Source organism: Takifugu flavidus, chromosome 10, assembly GCF_003711565.1.
Source record: "Takifugu flavidus isolate HTHZ2018 chromosome 10, ASM371156v2, whole genome shotgun sequence".
NCBI lineage: Eukaryota > Metazoa > Chordata > Actinopteri > Tetraodontiformes > Tetraodontidae > Takifugu > Takifugu flavidus.
The window spans coordinates 7441200-7467770 of NC_079529.1; the positions used below are offsets into that span (position 1 = coordinate 7441200).

Below are 26571 nucleotides of genomic sequence, written 5' to 3' on the forward strand. Positions count from 1 at the left end.
TTCCTCCACGCATTTACCAGCGGTGATTTATTCTCCCTTGCAGCAAGACCAGCTCCTGTTTCGCCGGACTAATTTATTTATTTATTTTTTTATTGCGTGCAGCTCGTGGGCATGTGAATGGAATGATTGATTGCGCGAACTGCCTTTCTGTCAGATACAAACAGGCGGTAAAGCAGCGAGCGCACCTGGAGCAGCACCCGCTGCCGACGACCACGTAAGCCGCCATTAGAAAAACAATGAAGTCTATCATAAAACATTTATGGGAGATAAAGTGCGTGCGAGAGCTGTGAGCGGGCAGCGTTATGGTTACGGATCTGAAGTCGTTTCAGGCCGGAACCAGAAGGCGGAATTGGAAGAAGAAAAAAAAAGAATAAAAAAAAAAAGACTTGTGACTGAGTGAAAATACTGAGTCATCACATCCACATTCACGAAATATAGCATTTATTCATCATGTGTTGATTAAACCTTCAAAAATGAACATTTTTAGTTCTACAATCACTGATTGGGGTTAACGGTTTCACAGCTTTCAGAGTTTACTGGTGCTAATAGGGGGCGGAGCCACGTCCACCACCACCTTGCCCAGGTTTTTCCCGGCGTACATGTAGTCCACGGCCCTGAAGACTGACTCCAGACCCGTGAACCTGCCCTCGGGGGCCAAATCTCCGCCGTCTACCTCACACACCAGCTGCCCCTTGGAGAACATGTGCATCATGCTGCTCAGGGCGTCCCGGTAGTCGCCCAGGAAGTGCGGCAGGAAGAAGCCGCGAATGCTGGCCGACTTCTGGAGCAGCTTGACTGGCAGCGTTTCCCCTCGGAAGCGCGGGATCCCCGAGGCAGACCGGTAACCCGAGATGAAACCGATCACGATCAGTCGGCCCTTATTGGCCAGACTGTTGACGGCTACTTCTAAGACGCCGCCCCCCACCGACTCGTACACCACGTCGAGCCCTCGCGGGTACTCCGTGCGCAGAGTCTTGGCCAAGTCTTCTGTGGTGTAGTTGATCGCCCTGTCACAGCCGATGGACTTGAGGAATCCCGCCTTCTCATCGGACGAACAGGTCCCTATCACGTGACACCCAGCCCGCTTGGCAAGCTGCACAGCAAACTGTCCCGTTCCTCCTGCCGCCGCCGTCACCAGCACCGTCTCACCTTTGGCCAGGTCGCCCAGTCGTTTCAAGGCGATGAAGGCCGTGGCGCCGCTGACCAGCAGGGTGAGGAACTCCGGCCTCACGGCGGGCACGGGCACGCACTCTTTGGCCGGCACCAGCGTGTACTCTGCAAACGCTCCGCTGCCGAAGTAGGCCACGGCGTCCCCGACGGTATACGTGGAGCTGGCGCTGAGGCCCAGGCCGACGACCTCGCCGATCCCCTCAAAACCGGCGTCAAAGGGGGGCTTCACCGTGGGGTCGTAGCGGCCGGCGGAGTAATTAACATCAGAGGCGTTGATTCCCACAAACCTGAAACACAGAAGAAGGCGGAACAATATGACTCTGGAGCTGTGATTGGTCAACAACCGGAGCATGTGACCCTCTGAAGGCAACGCCTCCCTCTTAAAACTTTGCACCACGACTCTCGTTCCTCAGCACCGACAGGGCGGCATGATGTAACGTCTTCCGAGACGCCCACCACCAGCCTGAAACTCCCAGAGAGCTGCGGGCCGCCTCGACGCCAGCGCGGACATTTCATCTCGCTCCGGTAGCGTTTTAGAAACAAACGTGCGAGAAGAGAACGCATAAATAAATCATTTACCCTCGTTACAGAGGGCGTCGCATGTGCACTTTGAGCCCGCACACGACGTTTCTGAGGATTACAGACGGTCGCTGTGACGCGTTACAAATCCCTCCATTTACCTGGTTTGTGTTTTTAAATCTAAAGTAACTAAAACCTCAAAGTTCCCCTCCAAAAGACGCCTCTTCAGGTGTAACATTTACTCCTCATGAACAAGAATTGACTCTTTTATTTCTAGGTTGAGTGTTTAATGCCCTGAGGTTCCTCGTCTCGCACGTTCACGCCGGATTAGGATTAAACGCCGATGCTGAAAAAGCAAAAGTGCTTCTCCAGTTACGCCAGAGTCCCACACAGACCAAAACATTTACCCTCCGTGATCCTGCTGTGCCGACACCGGAATAACACCAGCGCCTCCGTGGTCAAAGGTCTCAAGCAACTGGTGCTTTTGCTCAATCTGGTTTCTAAGCGATAATAAGGCGCAGATGTTTACATGTTCATTCCTGTCAGATGAAAACTCCACATTGTGGTGGGAATTCTTATTTAAACCAGTCAAAAGGACCCCCCCACACACACACACACATTTTTCCTGCTGACTTCAGGTACTTTAATCTCTCCCTGCACCGTGAATGACTCAAACGATCCCACAATCTCTGCTCCGCATCTCCTTCTCCATCATCTCTGGATGTCTGTCACAGCCCCCCCTTCATGACTTTCTGTTTGCAGTTTGGTGACGTAAAGACAGGAGGACATAGAGAAAGAGAGAGCGAGAGAGAGGGGGATGAGGGAGGGAGAGAGAGGGAGATGCTGAGATGGATTGATAGACAAATGCAGAAGAGGGCGGAACTTGGAATTACGGTCCAGCGTTTTTTTCCCTCGCCTATTTTGCCATCTCGTGATGATGACGGTGGTCGCAGGTGCGGGACATGAGTGATCCGAGGTAAGAGAAGCCCTTTTATTCAACTCCTCAACATTTCCTGTTCGATCGACGTCGATCCGCAAATAGACTTTGACCCAACCTGCCGCTATCGCGAACGCGCAGAACACAAAAGCTTTCCAGAGTCAACTTACCGATTCCTGACCAGCAGCTCCGCGTCTCCCGGCGTCGGAACCGGCGCGCTGCGCAGGGACACGGCCTCCCTGAAATCCGAGCTGAGCTTGTTCACCACCAGCTTCTTCATGGTGCTCGGTATGGAGGAGCCTTTGAAATCCATGAAGTGCGCAGAGTAGGACATGTCTATGATGGAGCGCCGCGCGGGCGAGTCAACTCCTGGGAGCGCGTCGGTGCCTCTGCGACCCCCGCCGATCACCGACAGCAATCTGCCGCCGCTCCTCTTCAGCAGGAGGCTGGCCATCGATCCGAAATGTGACAAAGTTCACGGGCAACTCAGCGTGCGCTTGTAGCCGGACCTGATATTAGCCTGCGCGCTAAGCTCCCCCCTCGCCGCTGCAGGCCGGGCCGAGCCGGAACCGAACATAAACGCGCACGACCGCAGATAAACGCGAAGCCGCGTCGCTTTTAGCGCGCCTGTCGGACGTGAATGTAAATAAAACGCCGAGGTGTGAGGCGAGGATTTGGGATTAGAACGTCGCACTGGCGCAGGCTCGTCAGCGGCACAGCAGCGCCCCAGTGGTGTCGTCGGAGTCCCTCCCCTTCCCGGACGCAGCGCTCACTTCCTAGTAAGGTGAAACAAATCAATCCTGCTATCATAATCTGCTCTATGCTGGCTTGTTTTATCCCCGGGAGAATGACACGGACCGGGACCGTTCATGCGCGCCCCGTAAATCTGTCCGTCTTTGAAACTGCGCGTTTATTTCAGAGGAATTTGTGGTCACGTGTGACACCTCGGGAAGGTTTCTGGGCTCTTCACCTGTCGTTTACTGGAAGTTTCGCAGGGAGAATCATTCACCGAGGCGCCGTTGAACTTGTCCCACCCCCGCGGGAGTCGAACCCCCGACTCCCGGCGCGCAAAGACTCGCGGATCCAGCCCAAGGTGTCCAAGTTAAACTTGTTGGGGAATCTCGTTCCGGTTACTGCGAGGTTTTATGTCTCCTCTTAAGTTAAAAAAGCTTTCGCGAATTTGTCCGAGATTTTGGAGAGACGGGAGGGACAGAGGGAGAGAGGGAGGGAGGGAGGGAGAGAGCGGGGAAAACAAGACAATTAAAAAGATTGACAGGTAGGCTCCTCTGTCAGGGGTGACGCTTGCGGAGAGGGGAGGAGTAAAATGTAGCAGGAAAAGCCACTCGATGCGTCTGTCTATCAGTTGAGACTGTCTGAAACAGCTTCTGGATCCACCGCGTTTCCATTTTTTTCCCCCTTTTGAGAGACCTCGGATCAGTCCCAGGAGTTTTCCTCCCTCTTTTCTCCCGTTTAGAGCGACAAATATCAGACTCCACGCCGAGACGAGCTGGGTTTTCTGTTCTTTTTCTGTCGGATGCGCCTGTTTTGTTTGTTTCTCTCCGGTGAGCTCGCTCCTCTCCGCCGCATCAGCCGCCGCTGCCCGCGATGCGATGAGACCGACGGCGTGAATTATTCCCACTTTAAACGTGAGTAACAGAGCCGAGCTTTTCGGGCTGATTTTCTTGTGCGGGAGAGAGAGGAGAGGAGAGGAGAGGAAAGGAGAGGAGAGGAGAGGAGAGGAGGGGAGGGAGGAAGAAGAAGTCCCCGCCGGACTGGCGAGGCTGGATCCGGGCTGAGGTGGCGCGGTGGTGACGGGACTGACATTAACCCATCTAATGCCTGCCTGTCTGTTCTTTTCCTCTCCCCTGTGTCTGTTTTAGGTCTCCGGCAAGAGAAGAGAAGCAAACCCAAGGATATTTAACCAGAGCGGTGCGCAGAGCTCACATTGGACTTATTTGTTTGGTCACCGCCAGAGTTTATTCATTTTTGTAGCTTTTGTGTGCGTAAAAGACGCAGCAAAGTCTCCCTCCAAAGAGGGCAGGAGACCAGGGGCATTTTTCTCTTCCTGGGGGGAGTCAACTGCAAACTTGGTGCTTCTTTTTTTCACCCTGCCATTGAGGGGGGAAAATGAAGGAAGATGATCTTTGATGGGCACGGAGGTGTCGGGAACCGGCCGAGTCTCTTCCTAAATTTCGTCCCTGCTGTCGAAGCCGATCGGGTCAAGACCGAAGAAGAGCAGGAGGTCTGAAGACAAGACGTCTCCGGGTCCCAGATAGAGAAGAGAGAACGCCATCGCAGCGTCGAGCGGGATGCATTTTCACAACTGAGAGACTCCAGACGCCTGTAATTCCTGCATGAGAAGCACCGAGGAAAGTGACGCTCACTATGCCGAGGAGAAAGCAGCAAGAGCCGCGGCGTTCAGCAGGTACAGCCCGAGCCTCCACAGCCGCCAGTCTGCACACACCAGCACAGGAAAACACACCTCTCCATTCCACGCGTTCGTGTTGCATGCCCACATCAACGGCACGACTGTGTGTTTCACGCACGTTGGCGATTTTACACGCACACCCGCAAAATTGTTAAAATCAAATCAAATGAAAACAACAAAAACGAGCGCCCACCTCGCCCCTGAACGCCTCTCTGGGGTTGCAATTTCTCCCTCGTTTCCCGGGAAAGTTCTCCAAAGAATGACGAGATAAACTAAACGGCATCTTATTGGGGATAAAAGGGAGCTTTTGAGGTTCAAGAGTGAGCAATGATGAATAATTGACTGGAGAAAGAAGGGGGAGAGGAGTGGCAGAGGCGTTCTTCTCCTTTTTCTTTCCGTTTTATTAGAGGATTGCCATCCTTGATTTGATGTGTGATTGATCGCCTGTCATGTGGCACCCTTTGATCTATTCATCCCTGATAAACATCAATAAATCCTCCCATGGAGCCAGTCCTGCCTCTGGTAGGTTTAGCTCTCTCTCACACACACGCACGCACGCACACACGGAAGGAATAGCCTAAAAAAGTTGGAATTATCGTTAAAAAACCGCCTCTTTGTCTCTTAAAGGAATGCCTTAAAAGCAGATGAAAGGGTGGCGTCTGTCTTTAATATAGCGGCGTTGAATCGGCCCCTCAGAAATCAGGTGTTTGATTCCTTGGTTCTGGACAGAAATGTGGATATTTCCACACGTGTTCCATCGAAAATTCAGCCCACATCCGCTGCGAGAATCGGCCAGTAATTAAATCAATATCCACTGCTGGAGGGGAGTATTTCTTTTTTTATTATTTGCAGCGTGACCGGCTGATAAAACCGGGATTTGGTGGAGGACCGGCGAGGTTGACTTCTAGTGGTTTGGATCGGGACCCCCTCCGCCCCCTCGTTCCCCCTCCTCTCGTCTCTCTGCAGCCTTTAAACAAATGTAAATGAGTGACAGGGGTTTCTACCTCTGTGCTAATGAGGCCGGGCCTTTGAAGTTAGGCATTAACAACTGCAGCGAACAAAAGACAGTTACAGAATTTTAAAGAGATCCTGAAATATGAGGTGCAAAGCGGGTCGAACGCCAGGGCCGGCCGACGGGGACTTTGAACTCAGCAGGCTTGATGGTTTAGAGCAGCGAGCTGCTGCTGGCGGAGAGGCGGAGGAGGACGGAGGCCCTCCAGCCGCCGCGCCTCTCCACCTTTTTCCCGTCCGTCAGAGCGACGTTGACGCCGTTCGCGGGGCCACGGCATCACAATAGGGGTGTCGTGGTGGAAATGGCCACCGTGGCGGGAGCAGAACGACTCCCGCTCGCTGTCGAGCACGAGAACATGACACGGCCGTGACCCCCCCTCCCCCACACATTGATCTAAAGCGCCGTCCACCCAGCGCCACAGGCGCCGCGGTTTGTGACGGTCAATCGGAACTTGGCAAAGGGGCGCGGTGCGTTCACGTATGTGACAGTCGGGGATGGCGCTCTTCTCTGATCTCCCGTTGATAGTAGATCCCCCCCCCCCCCCACACACACACACACACACACACACACACACTTGGAGTTAGCGTGCTGCTCTGCTGCTCCGCTGGTCCTGACCTTTGACTTCTGCTCGGGGAAATCAAAACTCGGGCAATAAAACCAGCGACATTGTTTTTATCCTTCTGTGTTTTCCAGGTCTAAGATGTTCCACAACAGCAGAACCCATGTGAGATTTTAGGTTTTGGGAATTTTGGACGGCTGTAATTATTCTCCTCACTTTTGCGGCTCCGGCGACGCACTTGGTAAAATTTGCTAAATTAAAAAAAAAAAAAAACCTGCTCCCGAGCACAAAACACATTTGAATCTTTTCTTTTAATTCCCTCCCCGCGTCGTCCTGATTGGCGTTAAAATTTCCCAGAAGCAAACAGAGGCGTCAGAAGAAGTTTCCCTCCGCCGTATTTATTTTATTACACACAGCTGAGCGTCGCCGCCGCTGTTATTACACGTGTGCCTGTGAACCCGTAGCCCCTCGTCATCCTCCCTCTGAAGGTGAGGGGAGAAAAGTCGGGCCGGACTGACGGCGTCTTTCATCCCGGGCGGCCTTAGAGGAGGAGGATGAAGAGGGAGAGCAGATAAGATAGTGGCTCCTGCTTCTGTACAGCCTGGTGGCTAATTATAAGGACGTGAGTGCGCGCGCGTGTGTGTGTGAGTGTGTGTGTGTGTGTGTGTGTGTGTGAGTGTGTGAGAGCGTTGGCGGGAGTGAGGTTGCTTCTCGTTGGCTTCATTAGAGAGGGGGCCTAATTATCCGCGGAGCTGATGGATTTGTGACAGGCCCTAACGATTAATGCTGACAAATTCAGTAAGGTGTCAAGTCCGCAGCTGCCTTGATGTAATCAAGTTGATATTATACAGTCCCTGCAGCCCCCAGTGCAGCACCAACTCAATTTGCCCGCGCAGGTGACAAATGGACTTTGCTACCTGACTAATCGCATCGGGAGACAATGCCAGTTAATGACCTCTGCCCCTCCCCCCACATCAGCACCGCTGCTCTTTTAACCTTGACAGGAAATTTCCCTCCTTCCATCTCTGCTTCTTTTTAAATTCACTTCTGCACCTTTCCCCCCCCCTCCTTTTTTTTTTTTTTTTCTTCTGGTTTTGCTTTGTTTTTATTTCAAACCCTTTTCGCTTTTATTAAAATGGAGTTTCCTGGAATGCGGGGCTGGAAATTCTTTAGGAGTCTTTATATTAATGACCCGGCTCGTGCCGGTTCTGGACACTCGAAAAATAAAGGAAACGAGCGCGGACGGCGGCGGAATACCTCCGCATGTGTTGCAGCCACGCCAGTAAATCAGCAGCACATCATAACACCTTCTCCGTGTCCTTTTCCGTTCTGCTGAAGGCCTGTAGTTTATTCCAAGCGGGAGAATCACAGCGGTCCGGATTAATGAGGGCGCGGGCCTACGGAGGCTACCATTACCGCGACCTTAACGCCACGCCGCCGTTACACGATAGGCTCCCCTTGAAATAATCGGCATGCTGAGATTTATGTGCCCCCTAACCTTCTGTCTTTGCTGGCGTCCTGAGGAGCACCCCCCCCCCCCTTCCGATGGAAAGCCATGATTTTGTTTGCTGAAAAGCACAATTTAAAGTTTGGAGCCGGTTGGAACTTCAGCTGCCTCAAAGGCTCGAAGTTTATGTTGGAATTAAGGGGAGAAAGTGTGTTTGTGCGTGTGTGTGACAGAGAGAGGGAGGGTCGGAGTGTGTGTGTGTAGCTTAGCATGGACCGGTGTTAGTTTCCCTGGAATGAATAACCAGTATAGCAGTCACCACGCCATGTTAGTCATCCTCCTTAGCAGATCCTGCCTTCAGCCCCCGCCAACACCCCCCCTCTAGCAGCAGTTAAACCTTTTTCCCACCTCCGACTGTCATCTCGCTCGCCCTTTTCCAACAAAACCAGGCGGTGTCAGAGGGAAGGGGAGAGCGAATCGATCCGTGGCGTCCTCCTTCTGCAACTGCGTTCTGTCGTCGTTGCTTTCCGGGATTTACCTCCGGTGTGAGTGTGTGTGTGTGTGTGTGTGTGTGTGTGTGTGTTATTCCCGGTCGAGCTCGGGTAGAGGTTACGCTAATTGGAGCGCTGGTGTCGTTAGCAGGTGGCATCGATCGACCTCGTCGATAGCTACTTTTGCTCCCGCGTCGCCCTCCCGAACCATTAGTTAAATTTACATCTGGGATTTGAGGCAGTCAAAGGTCAAACGTGCTCTGTTCGCTCCCCTAATGCCTAAGATCACCGAGCGCCACCGCGCTAGTGAGCGTGGTATCGAGTTACGCGCTGGGAGTTGATCTTTACACTCCTGATCCATGCTGATTATTGGCAATGGAATTGATAAAATCCCAGGATTTCTTTTCTTTTCATCTGTTTTTCCTTCCTGTCGGAGTCTTTCTGGGGCAAACATTCTGCCCCCGGGGCCCGCTGTTACCTCCGCTCGCAGTGTGTTGCCCTCGCTGCACTTTAGACACACACCATCAAACATAAACACAGGCTTACATACATGCGCGCGCACACACACACACACACACACACACCTACAGTACACCTAATGCTTAAGTGCAGCCAGCATGTCTCTGTGGGAGGTCATAATGGAGGTGGCTTAGCATGATGGGAAATCATATCATTAAAGCAGCCAGATGTGCTTTGTTGCCTGCCCTGCAGCACATAAAAACAGCAGCCAGTCATGGGATCCAAAAAAGAAAGAAAGAAAGAAAGAAAGGAAGAAAGAAAAAGGGGAGGAAAAAAGAATCCAGTCTGAGAAAACCGAGTCTGAAACAGATAGAAAGCAGCCCGGTGGGACGGGGCTGACAGGCCTGACTCCTGACTGCCATAGAACCCCCCCCCACCCAAATAAAGGATATTTGTCCTCACTCCAGCGCTGCAGCGGCAGAACCAGCTGTTTTAACTCGGGCTCCAGATTGGACTCGCTGCTTTGATGAATGGCACGCCGCCGCCGTTATCAGCTCGTGTTAAGTGTGTTTAATTACTATGTAATATTTGTGTTGTGCTGAGTAATTAATTTAGCTAAGGCTCAACGGTGGGGGTGTGAGGCCTGTGCAGAAACACCCCCACACACACACACACTTTTCTCCTCTTCTTCTCCTGCACCTAATCAGAGATGTGAGAACGATAGGAGGGGAAGCGTTCCAGAGGAGTCGTCGTGCAACATTCCAGGCGCCAAAATTGACATGTGAAATTTTCTTAAGTAAAGCGTTACATTTGCTGGGGGTAAATTTGCGCTCTTGATCCGCGCGGCGCCTCCTCGAGAGGCGGCGGCTGCTGGAGACAAATTCAACATGTTACTTCCATCAATAAAAGATGAGCAATTACAGAATATTTTGTCTAATAAGTATTTGAATTCCTCAGCGCGAAGTCGGGGGGTTGCGGGTGGGGGGGGGCAAACACGCAGCTTACCCACTCGTTACATCAGTTAGCGAGGGGGGGGGGGGGTGAGAGGCAGCGCTTTGATGCTAACAAACAAACAAGACAAACGAGATGGGCCCGCTACAGAAGCCCTATCCAGGGACACCCAACCCCTGCACGCTCCGTCTCTTCTCTTCACGCTCCTCTCATCTCCCCTCTCATTTCGCCCCGGTTCCCTTTAATTTTCGGACCCCCCCCCCACTTCACATCGCTGTGCTGGGTAAACGCTCACTTATTTGCTAACTTAAAGCAGGAAAACGAGCAACGTGTTGGTGGGAGAAGTCAGAACAAAGTTGCCAGCTAACAGAGGCTAGCCCGTGACCTGCGTGGAGGTTGCCAAATGCTGCAGAAGAGCACCCGAGTGGGCCGGGCCTGGGTTTAGTAGCTGGCAGGTGGGGGAGCTTCGAGGACAGGTATTAATGCTGACAGATGAACGCAGCGGCGGGCGAGCGCTCCCTCAACAGCTGCGACTGGCGTGATTATCCTGACAGGTGTCAATTAAGAATTACGGCCCGGTCTGTCCAAACGTGCAGATGAGCTCCTCCAGCCCTCCAGCTGTCCCCGCGCGAGCGCAATGCCGGCGTTAGCGTAGCCGCCGCAGATGCCGTGATGTCAGCGGCGCGTCCGCGTGGATCCGGTTTGGTCAGACGTGTAAATAAGCATTAGAAGCAGTGACACAGGCGTCGATTTACCTCCAGAATGAGCCCCTTCCACCCGATTGTTAGCGGGAGTTAGCTTCAGCCCAGGTCGCGGCCTGGTGTTTAAGCGGGTCCTGCAGCCGTCTCATTACCCGCCCGCTCTGTGTTTGTGTACGTCTGCGTTTGTAGACGGTCTGCGGCGCGATCGCCTTCGCACAAAGCAGCAGGTGCAGACACACACGGATCCCGGCCCCTTTGATCGCCCCCTCGGTCGCTCTTGTTCTTCAGTGTTTAGCGGGACGCTGAGGTCAACGAGTGAGGAAATGAATAGCTGCCATCGCCCATCTCCAGCGCTCTCTTCCCGTAAACCCGCTGGCTGACTCCCGCGCTCTGGGCTGAGTGGGTTTCTGGGAAATTCAGCATGTTCCGAATTTCCCATATTTTTTCCAGGGTTTAAATTTGCAGCTTAATGACCCAAATGTGTATTTTTGCGTAGCAAAAAGTCAAGTCCCCCCCCCCCCAAACAGGCGGCGTACGACTTTTTAAACCACCCGTTTGCACTCCGCCGCGCTCGACGCGGGATAAACACGAGCGGCTTCAATCGTCGGCGAGCGGAAGCGAAAAACAGCAACTGGGAAAAAAGCAACATGAGAGCGAGCGCAGGAGTCTCCCCAGGAACCCACAGAGGGATCCGCTTGTTCACTTGGGAGTTGCAGTTTTGGATTTCCTTCCTCAAAATCGTTTGCTGCAGAAAATAAGCGGTGGGGGAGGGGGGAGGGAGGGGGGATGATATCAGCCTTATTTGCTGCTCTGACAGTATTTGCATATCTCTTGTTTTAAATACGGAAACCCCCTCGGAGCCAAATCCAGCTTCTCCCGGAGCTTCGTTCGGCGTCACCTCTTCTCTTTCCTATTCAGCCTCTTTTCCCTCTACTCCCTCTCCTTATTCGCTCCTCTCTTCCGGCCTGCCTCCGCTCACGCCGGCCGCCGCCGCCGCCGCCGATTATCGGCCCTGTGACTGTTTTCCATCCTCATGCAAATGGCCCACCGCGCTCTCTTATCGCGCCTGCTTTGCCCCCTTCCACCCCGAACCGCTGCGTGTAATCAAAGTAAGCGGCAGCTCGGGCTAAAAGGCGAGCGCCGGTGGAGATGGATGGCGGGATTAAATATTAACTGGATGCGGCTGACTTAAGGCAAGTGTTTCACATAGCTGCTCCCGCCACGGTTGCCGTGCATTGATCCCCTCGCCCCGGCGCCTCCGCTTGTTTGGCTGCCTGCCGTTAATTTTTCACCATCATCCCGACGACTTTGCCTTTGAAACGCGGAGGGAGACCGCGGTTACCCCCCAGCCGCCCCCCCCGCCCCGCCCCCTCGCACTTAGAGCGAGGGGGGCAGGTGAGATGGATGATAGCAATTTGAAATTTTGTTTGTGCGTGTGATCATGGAGATTGTTTTCCAGCCACACAGCGATGTTACAATCGCTGTGATTAATTGCGGCAGGTCGCCCAGCTGGGATTGGACGGGCGGAAACGGGAGGTTGCGGGTTCCCCTCCGTCCGCTCTCGACTCGCGGATATGGCGCTCGTCAGGCGACCTTGAAGCCGGCGCGTCGCGTCGCTCTGTCTCTTCCTCCCATTTGAATCTGATGAACATCAAAGCAAATTTCGGGGCACGAATGAAAGCCGAAACCTGGCTACATGAAAGCAGCGCTAGCGCGGAGGGCTGGAAGGCGCGGCGTGCTGGCTGTCTGCCTGTGCATAGCTATATCCTGTGGGTCAGGGAGGCAGCTTGTTAACAGGTAGGGGGGCTCATACCAGTGGTGTTTAACCCCCCCGCTCCCTGTAACCACACACACACACACACACACACACACCACACACACACACCACACACACACACACACACACACACATAAACAGTGGCTGCTGCTGCTGATAGCATTGTGAAGCCCTTCTGGCATTTAAAGCGTGGAGATCTGCCCTCGTCAGTCAGCCCAACCCACCCCCCCCTCCTCACCGGAGTGTACATCTGCCATCTGTAGGGGGTCACGAGCAGGTCGTGACCCCCCCGTGGGCACTCCCTGGACAATTATCGCCGCGCCGCTCCGTTTTGGCGTGTGTTTTTGCGCGTTGACTCCAGCGCAGATGAAAGCGGCAGCAGCAGACACCAGCGTGTCGCCGCTGGAAGGTGCACGTAGCTGGTATTTATAATTCCGCACGGAATGAATTTGAATAATTTTCATGGCGGCAGATATTCCGGATATTTCGCTACGAGTCAGAATTACACCATCCGTGAAGTGTTTCCAGCCAGTGATAATAATAGCAGCGATAATATTAATGCGCCACTAAAAATATTGTTTGCTTGTTTAATCCCATTAAGATGCTGCGTTCCCAGTTAATGGCTGCTGTTAAGATCTTTTCCTAGAATGGGAGGCAGCGATACAGTCACGGCTCTTTTCTAACTTGGTAAACTTGGAAAAAAAGTACATTATAGTTGTAAGTATAGGAAATATCTCCAGATTAACATCCCACTATCAGCCCAGTAATGATACCAGCATCAGCTTGAGCCTCTCCTAGATGCTCTTTTCTCTCTTCCCCTCGCCTCACACACTTTTTGCTCGCCTTTAGTCAAACCAGGCCTCGTCCCCATAGCAACACACAGTGAGCTCATGCTCGTTAGTGTGTATGTGGCCCGAGCGATCGGCTCCGATCCTGTTCCTCATTCCTGGGATTTCATCCCCACGCATCCACCACCTCATCATGGGTTTCCCGGACCGGGCTGAGTAACTGTCAGTGATGATGTTTGGACGTCTGTGCGGTTTCCTGGTCAGCGTTTCCTTCACCGGGGAGGGGGTGCTTGTGTCGGTGTGTGTGTGTGTGTTTTATGTGAAATCACATGAAGATTGAGAGGCCACGCTGGGAAATGTCCCTCAGTCACGCCTGACTCTTGTTTTTCCTCCCCTGTGCTGTTAAATCTCCAGAGTTCTGATAACAGGTCAGCCATTCAGGAATATAAAAAGGTACGTGTGTGTGTGTGTGTGGGGGGGGGGGTGTAAGGAAGTGAAAGAACCAAAGAACCAGAACATGATTAGAGAGAATTAGAGTGTGTACTGTATGCAGAAGAGGGAAAAAAAGGTGTTCTTTATGCTGGCTCAACCATTGCGTGGGTGGCGCCTGGAGTGGAGAGGTCAATGGGATGCTGTGATAGGCTAATCTGCGTGGAGGGGGGGTTAGGGCAGGCCTGTTGGGAGCAGCTCATTGGCTAGACTCCCTCTCCCCGAGAAATTAAACTTCATTCTTTTTGTCCGGCATGTGAAGATTTAGAGTGTCCTGAAACCTAAAGTGAGACGCCCGCATCTGTGCCAGCGTCTGCGCACGTGTGTGTTGCATTCTTTTCCTCGTTCATCCCAGTTCCTGTGTGTGTGTGTGTGTGTGTGTGTGTGTGTGTGTGTGTGTGTGAATGTAATGCCCGCTGTGTCCAGACCCGTGTGCGCTCGTCCTCCACTCAGACACATGGATGACAGATGACCCAGTGGGAGACACCAGCCATCCTGCCCCCCCCCCCCCACCCCCCCCGCCGCCCCACCACCCACCCTGCTGCGAAAAAGTGCATACTTTGTTTACTTCCTCGGCATTTTGCCATAAATCCTGGACCCACCTCCGACGCGGCGCTGCCCCCTTTTCCTCGGGTTACGGGTTTGTGCGCGATCATAATAGCTGCGTCACCGTGAGTGTGTGTCTGTGTGAGTGTGTGTGGCCGAACAAACCAGCCGCAACCTGGCTGCACGTCTATCGTTGGGGGGGGTGACTCGCTGGGCCAGAAGAAACCTAAATCCTCACATAAAAAAAAAGAGGCTGTGCACCGGGCCTGGGCCGGGGAGAGGGAGGGAGGGAGGGAGGGAGAAAGACGGGAAGAGAGAGGGGAAAAAAGTTGATTTCCTTTTCCAGCACAGCCATACATCACAGGGCCTCCCAGCTGCAGTGTCACAAGCTGACAGAATGACATGTGTCATTTATCAAAGGGGCCAGGCGGGGGCCTTGGGAAACGTGCACCACAAAGCCTGAGAGAGTTCATTCCAACACTCAACCCTCACTCCTTCCCTTCCTCCCTCCCTCCCTCCCTCATCTCTCACTCTCACTCAGCCCGCCCCCGCTGTTCACTCTGCTCCTCGTTCTCTCTCCTCTCTGCACCCCCCCCCCCCACCCCCCACCCAGCCACCGCCACCCTCCCTGCTCGCTCTGCCTGGTGCCAAAAAAGGGCCCTGTAATGTTTTCTGTCTTCGGCGTGCTCACACACAGCCTGCGTGTGTCCGTGTGTGTGTGTGTGGTGTGTGTGTGTGTGTTACCCCACAGAGCGCAGGAGCTCCAGTCTTTCGGCCACACTTGTTGCTGTGCATAACTTGTGTTGCAACAAGCTGGAATATTCTAATCCCACTTCATTGCTCCGGCACACTGGAAACGACGCTCGCCTTATCGGGAACAGCCCAATTCCAGCCTCCATTAGTGGGATTTGTGGAGCGCCGCGCCGCTGCCATAGTTATTTTCTCATTTCCGGGTCTGAGCTCCTCGACTTGTTTTCGCTGTCGTTAAGAAAATCCGCGGCCTCTGCGTGTGAGAAGGACCTGGTTGATGGAGAGGTTGCAGCCTTCCCGGCTTGTTGGGGGTCAGGACGGGGAGCGCGCAGCCTGTGCACGCCCGCCGTAGAGGCGCGCCCACTTCCGCGACTTTCCTGACATCACCGTCTGCAGCCTCCTCTCATCCATCATCGGATCACCTTTCATCCCCACCCCCATCATCAGCCCTTCGACTCCATCCCAGCTACTTCCAGAATCAATAAACTCTCTCACCTGGGCGCCGCCGCAGGGTGACATCTCCTTTAAGAGAAGCTCGAGCGTCGTGTTTTCTCACCGCCGCCGCCGCCGCCGCCACACGTCTCATTGCCTTGTTCCTCTGCAAATTCTTTTTTTATGACTTTCCCACTGAAAAAGCGCGTCCGTATAATTCATTTCATGTAGTCCGGACCAATATATTACCATTTAGCCGCCATATTTTATCGCAGCGAATTGAATAAAACTTTTATGTCTTCTGAAAGGAACACATGCAAGGACGTTTCCATAGATTAGGGGCCCATTTTGAAAGTTATGGACGCGGGTCATTTTTTTTCCCTTGGAGCCCACCAAAGATTGGAAACGCGTGCGCTCCGGGATACATCTTGCGAGCATGTGTCGCCCTGAGAAAACTGGTTCTTTTTGCTCACCTTTTCCGCTCTCGTAGCAGACTAAACGGATTACGCTTCCACGCCGCCGCGCCGCGGCACCGAGCAGCCGGGTCCTGGCAGATCAGAGAGCTGCCGAACAGCCCAGCAACTTTGGGGGAAATTGCCTGATTAATTATTTAAAGTGAGACTCGGGGCAGCATAAGGTAGCGTGCAGACGCGGCAAGGGAGCGCGCGCGTATGTGACTGTGGGGGGGTGGGGGGGGAGTGGTGTGTGTGTGTGGGGGGGGTGTCGGGGGGGGGCTACTGAAAGTGTTATGTTTCCCTGCTTTGTCTGAGGGGGTTAAAAGACGCAGCCTGTCACTGAGGGGAATATTCAATGGTGACCCTTCCAACAGGTCGTGGACAGTTCATTCTGCCCCCCCACCACCCCCACCCCACCCCCAACCTCATAAATACTTCCCAGCCCCCACCATTGCCTTTTAAACTCAGAAACAGGTACAAAGTTGGGAGTTTTTTCCATCCTTTTAATAAGTGTTAAATAAGACAACCTCCTCTTTCGCTCCTCACTTCCCTGTCTGTGTCTGTGTCTGTGTCTGTGTCTGTGTCTGTGTCTGTGTGTCTGTGTCTGTGTCTGTGTCTGTGTGCATGTGCGTGTGTGTGTGTGTGTGTGTCCTGCCTCTTTTCATCTGTCTTCATAAGCCTCATTTACTTTTGCAACCAGATGTGAGCTGACAGCCATCACTCAAAGCCCCCCCAAACACGCACACACACACACACACACACACACACACACACACACACACACACACAGACTGGTCACTGTTGCATGAGCGGGCTTCCAAACCGGGGTTTTACTGTGTACATCAGAATAACAGTGGCATTCTTCATGTCTGACATTAATCAGGCAGACTAGATTGAACAGGGAGGAGGGACTCTTGAACCCCCCGGTGGGGTCATGTGTTGGGGGGAAATTTAATATTTTAAAGATGAAGGCGTGTCACACTTGGTGTGTGCAAACAGTCGTTCATTCTCCTGTACTTTCATAAGTCCCTCTCACTTGGGAATTCTGGCATGTGTTGAGTGTTTCTCCCCTTTATTCTTTGTGTGTGTGTGTGCGTGTGTGTGTGTGTGTCCGGCTTCATTGATCTCCAGTGATGTGATCCTCCTTGAGCGTTCGTTCTCATCGGACTCTGATTTACGGCTTCATTAGGATCCTTGCTCTACCTCCTCTTCTTTTTCTTTTGTCTCTGTTTCTGGATCACATGCACACACACCCTCACACACAGGCGTGCACTGAAGGACTTCTGGGCCCAACACTTTGTATAGTTTGTTTCTGTTCTGTTTGCCATCTTCATGAGTAATCTTTTATTATTCGCCGAGGCTCAGCACCGTCATTGTGCCCCCGAGGGCTGGAGTGCTGTGGCGGTTTTGGAGGTGCTCCTCCACCCCCCGGGCAGCCCCGCTTGCTTGAAAAGAGGCCTCATTGTGCACGTCGTCTTTTATGGCGCTGCCTGAAAGAGAGAGGGATGCACTCCAGTCGGCATTCAAATGCACGTGGTGAGGCAGCCAGCAGAGCAGGACAACCACCACAGGTTGTAAACGCTTTGAAAGGGACGGAGAGTGTGTGTGTGTGTGTGTGTGTGTCGGTGTGTGTGTGTGTGTGAAAGGTTTTTCACTCCTTGCTTCCACCATCACGTTGTAACTCTTTTTACTCCCACATCCAGTTGTCCTCTGCATCCTGACTCTGCTGTGGCTCAGCTGAGGAAAGAACCTTAAAGTTTGGGCTGGTGGTGCTTTTAAACCCCCCCCTCCCCATCAGCCACCACCACCACCCACCAGCAGCAGCAGCGCCATTATCAAGAGTCAAGTCATGCAGAAATGTAGAAAAAATAAGAAGGTAATCACACTTTGTGCTGGCGCTTTTGTCGTCAGCCGGTGATGGAAATGGGTCTAAATATGAGATTAGAACCTGCCGGTGACTGATGCTATTAGTCAGATATGGCGTAGACTTTACTATCTCCCATGAAGGATTAGTGCAAATTATACTGGGAGACAGGCTTGATTTCTCCTCTGCCTGGCTGGATGTGGGCATTTGAAGCACTCTAAGTTGACAGCGTCTGTCTGCGCTTAGTTCTTGGAGACAGGTTGTGTGACAGCTGATGCCAGGCGAGGGCTTAAAAAGTGTGTGCGGGCGTCTATTTGTGTGTCGGACCGACGTGTGGTCGGTGTGTGTGAGCGGGAGAGTTATAAACTGACAGGCGGGTGTGTTTGAATGTGATTGCACGTCAATGACTTCCTTTTTTGGGGGGGAAACAGGTTCTCTTTGAGCCGGCTGACAATTGGGAAAGGCTAATTTTAAGCTCCCTCTTTAATTCTACACCTTCTTATCTGGTGTTATTTTAAATAATTATGCCATCTGGGAGGGTGTCCAGGTGAAGCTGGTTTGAGGAGGGAGAAAAGACGGACAGATGCTGGAGTTTAGTGTTAAAATCCACCTCTCGGCACGTCAGATAGGTGGTCCATGACAGCGGGCTGATGGCGGTGCGTAATCTCCTGACTGAGGTTGATACAGCTGGAGGAACGCTGTCGAGTAGTTTGTTCACCTCTCAGGAATGCTGAGAACATGCAAATGCTCCCTGTTTTAGCCCCACTGTCTCCCCCCGGCCTGCTGATTTAAGAGGGTGACATGTCCCTTAATGTTGGGTAATAAACTGAAGGGCTGGATTTATCGGCACAGGCCTTGTTTTCCCCCCGCTGTTTCTGTCCGCCGGTCCCTATGACGACAGCACAAGCCCCTCCCCTGCTGCTCTTTAGGTGTTTTTCTCCTCAAGCTACAATATTAGCTTGCTAGCCTCACAAAACCCAGAGTCCCTCTAGTTTAGACCAGACTCAGAGGGGTGGAATCACCCTCACTGAAGTCATAAAGTCTTAAACACAAAATAGTCCCCAGATTTCTCCCCTATCTCTCTCCTCGTTTCCTCCTCCTGCACAGCGCAGCGTTGCTACATCAGCAGGGTTGAGGCTGGTCAAAGTGTAGCGCCGCTCAGACGGGATCGACACTCGCCGTGCGGCGGGTTACGCTCGCTGATATCGGCCTCTCGCTGGAATTCTGCCAGTTGACCTCTGGTGTGCGGATCCCTGGCCCAGCGAAGCGGGTCAGTGCGGACGCCATAATAACGCTTTTGTTCCAGGTGGGTGCCCGGGAAAAACCTCTCGGTGTGGGAGGATTCACGTTCCCGTATAAACAGTCAGCCACGATGTGGAGCCCCGACGCTGATGTCGAAAAAAATAGCTTGGGAACATGCTGCAAAGGTTAGGGCGGAATTGTTGATAGTGCAGCGAGGAGCTCAAGGAGCTTCTCTCCGTTCCCATGGAGTCGTGTCCCAGATTTGGAAGCAATGAGTAACTGAGCCAACAGGGCAGAAAACATATGACGTCAGACGGTAAAGATCCCAAAATCAGCACCTAAAGAAACCCCTTCCTGGCGGGACGCTCCAGATGGATCTCCTCGACCGAGGCCTCCTTGGCTGCTGCCAGCGAGGGACTGGATGTTCGTTTCTCTATTTATTTCCATGGCTCATGCGTTTTTCCCCATATAAAGACAGTCTATGTCCGACTGTGTCACCGCGTGATGGATTGCACAGTCCTCTCAGGAAGGGAGGAGAGGGGGGAGGAAGGGAAGGAAGAGGGAGGGAATGAGTGAGCGAGGGAGGGAGGGAGGGAGGGAGGGAGGAAGTAGAGTGGTGCGCTGCAGCAGTGAAGGACATGGCAGCTTAGTACCGGCCAAAAAGACTGTGCCGAACACCTGCTCCTGTCTCCAACGCCCCTTCAACCTCCTCATTACCTGTCAATCTATCAGAAGGCAGCCAGATCAAATGTCTGCGGCAGCCAGGCCTCGCATGGAAACGGAGAGGAGGGGGGGGCAGGGAAGGAAGGGGACAGATTGCATGTCTGGGAAGGCAGAGAATGAAGGGGAAGTAAACCGAGCAGCTGCATGTGCATATCAAAGATGTGCTGATAATTTGGAGCAAACTGCCCAGAGTGTAATTATTGAAGGCTTCTTCGGCGACTGTGTCCTCCAGCTAATTTCAGAGCGCCTTAAATTCAGATACGACTTGGAAAAGGGATGCACGCCGTCGTAAAAGTTGAGAGCGCGGGGGGGAAATTCTCAGGCGTGGCCGCTTTGACACCTCCAGAGTCGAGGACGCGACCGAAAACCTCGTAACATTCCGGCAGTTTTGTCTCCAGCGTCGTTAATGGACGGCATAAAGACAGCCTGAACCTGCCTTCAGCAGCCATTAGCCTCTCTGTTCCCAGGTGTTCGGTGTAAAAGAGGTGAATCTGGGACAGATAAGCGGCTCCGCGGGGAGGCGGAGCCTGCAGCTTCAGGTTTCAGTGACAAAGCTGCGGCTAGCGTGTAGTCTAACGGTGTGTGTGTGTGTGTGTGTGTGTGTGTGTGTGTGTGTGTGTGTGTGTGTGTGTGTGTGTGTGTGTGTTGGGATCCATTCATGCAAACACATGTGTGAAAGCCTGTGAATTCTAATATGAAGTGTGTGTTGATGCACACGTGTTTTATGAAAGGCGGATGATTTTCAGCTCTTCCAGGTGCATTAGAGCGCAAGCGACCTGTCCAGGCGCTCGTCTTCTGGAGCCTTTCAGTCTCTGCCGGCTCCCTCTCTGCCTCTTTCCTCAGTCTTCCCCGAGCTCTCTCGCCCCGCTCTCTGCTTTAGTGTGTGAGCTGTGGTGATTTACGGTAATTATCCATCGTTGGGTCATCTATCAGCCCCGCCGTTGCTAGGAGATGAAAGCAGCTGCTGCTTGCTGTTGTCTTGTTGGGGGCAGCGAGATTGTGTGGGCTTGTGTGTGTGTGTTTGTGTGGGCTTGTGTGTGTGTGTGTGTGTGTGTGAGAGAGAGAGAGAGGAGAGAGAGAGAGAGAGAGAGAGAGAGAGAAGTGGTCCATCCTGATGTGGGGATTAAAAGCGCAGGTGGTGCAGAAGAAAGAGGGACGCAAATGAGGGATGGATGGGTGGACAGACGGACGGATGGATGGATTAGAGGAGGGACGCTTGGGTGAGGGTGGGGTCAGATGTTGAAGGAGGCCAGGTGAAACCGGAGCTCGTGGGTGTGGTTTGGAGTGTCGGGCAGCTTAAGGAGGCACAGGTGTGTGTGTTTGTGATGGAAGAATGGAATGATAAATTCATCTGGGCAGATGGAAATTGGAAGAAGTTGGGCCTTGGGGTGTCATTTGAGTGGCTGTGAAAATTGTGTGTGTGTGTGTGTGTGTGTGTGTGTGTGTGTGTGTAGTTCAGGGCCCAGCAAAGAGGGTCTGCAGTTCTTTGTTTTGTAATCAGCCTTTTGTACTGTTTCTGTTCTCATGGTCCTTTCCTGTCTCTCAGAAACAGTAAACGGTCGTCTGCAAACACTTGAATGTTCTGAGGAGAAGCGCGTGGCGCTGCTAACAGGGCTAACCTGGAGCTCAGACGTGAGGGCTGCTGTTCACCCGCGATGTCAGAGCCCAGCCTGAAGGGAAGCATAATTACTGATTATTATAGAAGAAGTGAACGCAGAGGTGAAGGTAAACACAAATGACAGCAAGTAAAGCTAATTAAGACTAGAATACATGAAAACTCTAGTCTAGGTCGCTGGTGTCAGAACCCAGGCTTTGAAGGCCGCAATCCATCCTCGAGGCCGGGGTTCCGACATCCCTGGTCTGGTTGTTAATGGCGTGTTGAGGCTTTAAAATACCACCGATAAGATGTTTGGATTTTTATTTTCCTTGCACGTCTGCGAAAGGCAGCTGATGTTAGTCACGTCCGTACGAGCCGGTGCTAACTGTAAATACAACTACAGCTCTCCATACCAGCCTAATTAGCGCCAGTTAGCATTTGTCATTGCATTTAGGGGTGAAGATTAGGAACACCTCTCAATTAATCTGCAATCAGCCTGTTTGTTAATTAGCTAACCTGTTCTAAGTGGCCTTCGGGGCTCTTGTGTAATTAGCTAAGCTGCCGGGAAACAGGTCTGTGTGTTGACATTGACCTAAAGCACGCACACGCACACACACATATGGTACACTGTAGTGTGTGAGACATACAACTCAGCAAATGTCTTGAGTCATGGTCAAGAGGGACAAGAACCTCTGACTCTGGGTAATTTGCGTATAAAAGCAAAGGCGCCTCCTGTGCCGCCTGTTTGTTCTGGAAAAACAAGCGCTCGCACGCACACTTCCTCATGCACTTTGTTAGCTGTTGCATGTGTGTCACAGTTAGCCATCGCTAATTATGTATATATAGGCCTGAAAATACAGGAATAATTTGCACATTGTCATGCTTGCAGATTGTTCCCGCCCGCTCCCGACGTGCATCCCTCAAAAGCGTTCTCGGGGAAAAGTCGGGAGGGGAGAGAACGTGTACTGTACTCCCCGTGCACACGCTCCCTTTTGAACACTTCATCCTTTTCAAGTGCAACAACATCACCGCCAAAATGAGCAGCCCCTCCGTCGCCGCGCCGCAGCATTTTTTCCCTCTTGCTCACTTCAAAGCCATTTGTTTACTCTGCCGACTCCTGACATTGTCTGTGGTAATTAAAGGAGCGCGCTGAAATTTATGGTTTAATTATACAGCCCTTGTTATGCAGAGAAGACCAGGATAGCTTGATATGCTCAATAAAAATAAATTCCACGCGGGTTTATTGAACCCACGGTGTAATCGTTCCAGCCACTCAGGTGTGTGTGTGTGTGTGTGTGTGTTTGTGTGTGTACTCGCATGCATACATATACATGTGCATGTTTGTGTTTATTTATGTAGCGCCTCACAAGTCAGCCGCAGCAGCTCAATGTGGAGTGCGAGTGGGTGCGAATGAAATTGAAAAACAACCCCCCCCCCCTTCAAAAAAAAAGCGAGATGAATTGCAATCGATTGGTGCTGGTTCACCGTATTGATCCCCCAGCATGTTCAGGCCCGTTGTTCTCCACCAAGAACATTCAGTCATTCTTCCATGCCCTCGCCAGCTAACACGCAGCTGGACGCACTCTGAACATTTCCCAGTGTTCTCGCTGCGTTGCATGCATGCATTTAGAGGAAAAACAGAGAGTGGGAAGGATGGTTCAGATACAGGATGAGTGTGTGTGTGTGTGTGTGTGTGTGTGTGTGTGTGTGTGCTACTTCTGTAAATGGAGTGCGATCTTGGCTTTGGCCCACAAGCTGCTTCTCTGAACTGATCTTTGAGTTGGGTATAAATAGCACTTGCTCTATATATAAAACAGCAGCACCTTTCACACTCACTCTCCCTATCACACACACACACACACACACACACACACACACACACACACACGCACGCTGGGACCAGCCCACGTATCTCTGCTTATGTACGCATTATCCCCGAGCAGGCCACATATCAATCCATACCTCGTGCTCTGGAGGTGAGCTGGAAGGATACCTGTGGGACATATTGGCATATTTACACGGGAGCGTGACCCGGCGCCGGCTTAGCCACGTCGGCCCGCGCTGACCTGCGGAACAATAACCTAGCCAGCTGTGTGCCGCTCATCAATCTGCAGGGCACAGATTGTAGCTTGAGAGGGCAGATAACGTCTTCCCTAAAATGCTGATAAGGACGCCAATCCCGAACCACCTTCTGTAGCTCTGACTAGATCAATATATCAATCAATGTCAACACCGGACACCTGGGTTGTATGCTAATTTTAGACTTGTTCCATTCTTTTTTTTTTCATCTTAATTGATTAGTTCTTGCATGCCCACCTGCTCCTCTCCTTTGGAACTATTTTTCCACGTCACGATTATGTCACTATCTTAATTTCTCTCATTTTCCCGATTAATAAGTTGGATGTTTGTTGTAGAAAACGGTGAAAAGTGTTCATCAGGGCCCCAAAAGACACCGCGAACGACAGCTAACATCCACCGAAGCCACGAATTATTCACACTGAAAAGTAAATCCGATCAGAATCACCGAATACCAAAAATGATCACCCGATTAACGTGGACTCGTCCGCCTTTATGGAGACGTTTGTGGAGTTTGGGATCAGACGCCACTGTTTCCTCATGGAGGACGCGAGGCCCGTTCGGGGGGGGGGGCAGCAGACGTCGGGCTGCTGCTGAGGCAGAAACGCACCATCTGAAGCTGCCTCCTCAGAGATCAGCGCATCGACTCCACACCAGATTACCGGCCGCCTGTAAATCAACATGACGTGAAACGTTTGGACCCTCCGGCGCCGGCGCTCGCTGAACACCCGCCAATAACGCAAAATTTCCCCACTAATGCTGTTTACGCAGCACTTATTCACATCTCGACCCCTCCCCCATCGGTGAGGTACACGGCGTCCCGTCCGCGGGCTCCAACTCCGGCCAGGGGTGTTTAGAACGGGGGGGGTTAATTGGTACAGCGAGCTGGAACGCTGCAGCAGTCATTTAAGGCCCTGTAGGTGCTGGCTGGGCCATATGTTCCCATTATTCCACTTGGGAGGGGCCCATGTGGTGGGAAGAGGAGGGGGAGGACATGGAGGAGGCTGGGAAAGAAAGGGGGGGGTTGATGGAGGAAAGGTAAATGCGGAAGTATTTTTGAAGAGACCCCGTTTGAAATATAGGATTTGAAAGAACGGGATACCAGGAGGAGCCTGAGACGGGACCAGAAGGAATGAGCTCCGGAGTAAATGATCACCTTCGCCCTCAATATCCGGCTCTTTGGCTGCCATCTTTGCATAATTCATCTCGCCAAATTTTGAGTCATAATTCACCAACTCCTGAACTTCCTGGGTCAATAAGGTCTCTCCTGGTGATGGCGTCTCCGTCGTTAGCGTCTCGCTCAGCTGATCTCGTTAACGCGCCGCCTCCTGGGGGCTAGCGTTGTCGCTCCTTGATTTTAGCCATTGTAAAAAAATAAAGAAATAAAGATTTGGACGAGAGTGAAACTGCAGGAATAAATCTCCCACTTCGGATCCCCTGACTGCATTTTGTCAGCTGTAATAAGCCGAGTTTTCCTGCTTTTTTTTGTTTTTTTCAGCCTTTTCTCCTGCAGATAGCTCAATATTTATCTGCGGCGGCGTCTCTCGCCTCTCCCTCCGTCTCTCCTCCCTCTCCGTACTGTCTCCTGTCAAAGCCAGGCCCGTGTTCCTGATCAGGGCATTGCTCTCATGTTAGCCGCTTCACGGGAAGCACATCCCAGCATTCCCTCCGACACGCCGGCAGCAGCATTACCATAATTGGCTTTTCTACATGACGGGACAGAGGAAATAATAATGTCATTTTATTTACAGCCCTCTCGTCCTGGTCCAAGAGCTATCACCCCCCCACACACACACACACACACATGCACCTCCTCTCAGCACACACACTCCCCTCCTCCCATCTCCTCTGCTACCCCTCCACCCCCCCGTCCAGGGTGCGAGTCTGGTTCTGCCACAGCGTGTAGGTCAAGCGATGGCTTTTTGATCAGCTCCTGTCTGAAGCCATCAGGGCTGAGAGGCACGTAATGGAGAACAGGGTGACAAACAGAATCTGGGGAAGGAATAAGACTGCCAGTTTCCTATTAGGGGCTGCGCCTAAACGGCCTCTGCCCCCGCCGCCCGCCGCCTCCACCCTCCCCGGCTCTCTCCCCCGCACTGCCTAAATCACATGAGTGAAGGGGCCTGTGATTGGACATTAGTGCTGCAAACGACTGCTGTGATTGCCCCCTCGTCCCAAACCCGCATCAAATAAATAAAGAAATGCGTGTAAATAAAGAGAAAGAGGGGTGTCGGAGAAATGGAGCCGGCGGCGGCGGCAAAGGGAGGCTGACTGGTTTCATCCCCTTCTTTTTCCCCTCTTCCTCGCTCTCTCTCCTTCTTCATTGCCTTTCTGCCCTTCTTATCTGGTTTGTTTGGCTTTGACAGCGGCCAAATGGTGAAGCTCTGTGAGGCTGACAGAGAGTTTTATTGATTTAACAACCAGCCGACTCTGAGGGGGGAAAAGAGGAGACAAAAAACAGAGGAGGAGGAAGATGGTAAAGTTTTGTAGAGGCGTGATGTGTTCCTGCTCCACTCCAGACTGAACCGCCGACACGGCCGCCCGTCGTTAATTCGGGATCGTTTTACAAAAGTCATAGACGCGGTCAGGGGGTTTGTTTTGGAAATGGTCTTGACTCATAGTGATCAGGGTCCCAACGTGGGGCCCGACGGTGGGTTTAGGCGGGATCCAAGGGCGTTCCTCACGGCGCTGTCATCAGGAAAACATAGCAAACATTAAGATTAGCTCAGAGTTTCTACACATTAGGTCCTGATAAGAAGCTAAACTGTGCTGTTACTGTGTGTGTGTGTGTGTGTGTGTGTGTGTGTGTGTGTGTGTGTGTGTGTGTGTGTGTGATTGAGTCCATTTTTAAACGCCCACTTCACCATCTAAAAAGAACACTTCCTTTGTATTTACGGGTTTTGAGCGTGTGTGTAGGTACTGGGAGCGGTGAGCTCCGCCGCCGATGATCCCTCCCTCCTCGCCGCGTCTTGTCGGTGATCTGGTCTGGCTGGTGGCGGGCTTGATCGCTGCCGCTCCTGACAGCGAGTCTGCCGCGCTATCCTGCCGCCTGTCTCCTTGATGGCGGCACGTCCCCGAGCAAAAGTGACAGGCGCTTTGGCGCCTGTGCAGATGGCCCTGCTCACAGCGATCACCCAATCGGCGAACCAAACCGTCGG

At 52.4% G+C, this 26571-nt stretch overlaps 2 protein-coding genes across 4 annotated transcripts in view; one reads left to right on the forward strand and one right to left on the reverse strand.

Moving 5' to 3' along the window:
* Positions 1–424: 424 nt before the first annotated feature.
* Positions 425–3080, reverse strand: LOC130532230 (prostaglandin reductase 3-like). Its single transcript, XM_057044704.1, has 2 exons — positions 2797–3080; positions 425–1457 (listed from the first exon to the last, which is right to left on the reverse strand). The coding sequence occupies exons 1-2, from the start codon at positions 3078–3080 to the stop codon at positions 527–529; spliced, it is 1215 nt and encodes a 404-aa protein (XP_056900684.1). The 3' UTR covers positions 425–526.
* The window catches only part of LOC130532229 (teashirt homolog 1-like), a 31446-nt gene continuing 7283 nt past the window's right edge, over positions 2409–26571 (forward strand). The window contains exons 1-2 of one of the 3 annotated variants that reach the window (XM_057044702.1): positions 2409–2665; positions 4507–5051. In XM_057044702.1, coding sequence (XP_056900682.1) covers positions 5012–5051 — 40 coding nt within the window. In that variant the 5' untranslated portion in view covers positions 2409–2665; positions 4507–5011. Of the gene's footprint in view, positions 2666–3270; positions 3411–3923; positions 4273–4506; positions 5052–26571 lie in introns of those variants that run through there. The other 2 variants (XM_057044703.1, XM_057044701.1) reach the window with 2 other exon arrangements.

What these genes read in the sequence shown, in the direction of transcription:
- LOC130532230 (XM_057044704.1), bottom strand. Translation starts at nt 3,080, where the DNA reads ATGGCCAGCCTCCTGCTGAAGAGGAGCGGCGGCAGATTGCTGTCGGTG. An exon ending in GAGCTGCTGGTCAGGAATCG is followed by an intron (nt 1,458 to 2,796) that starts GTAAGTTGACTC and finishes TCTGTGTTTCAG; the next exon opens with GTTTGTGGGAATCAACGCCT.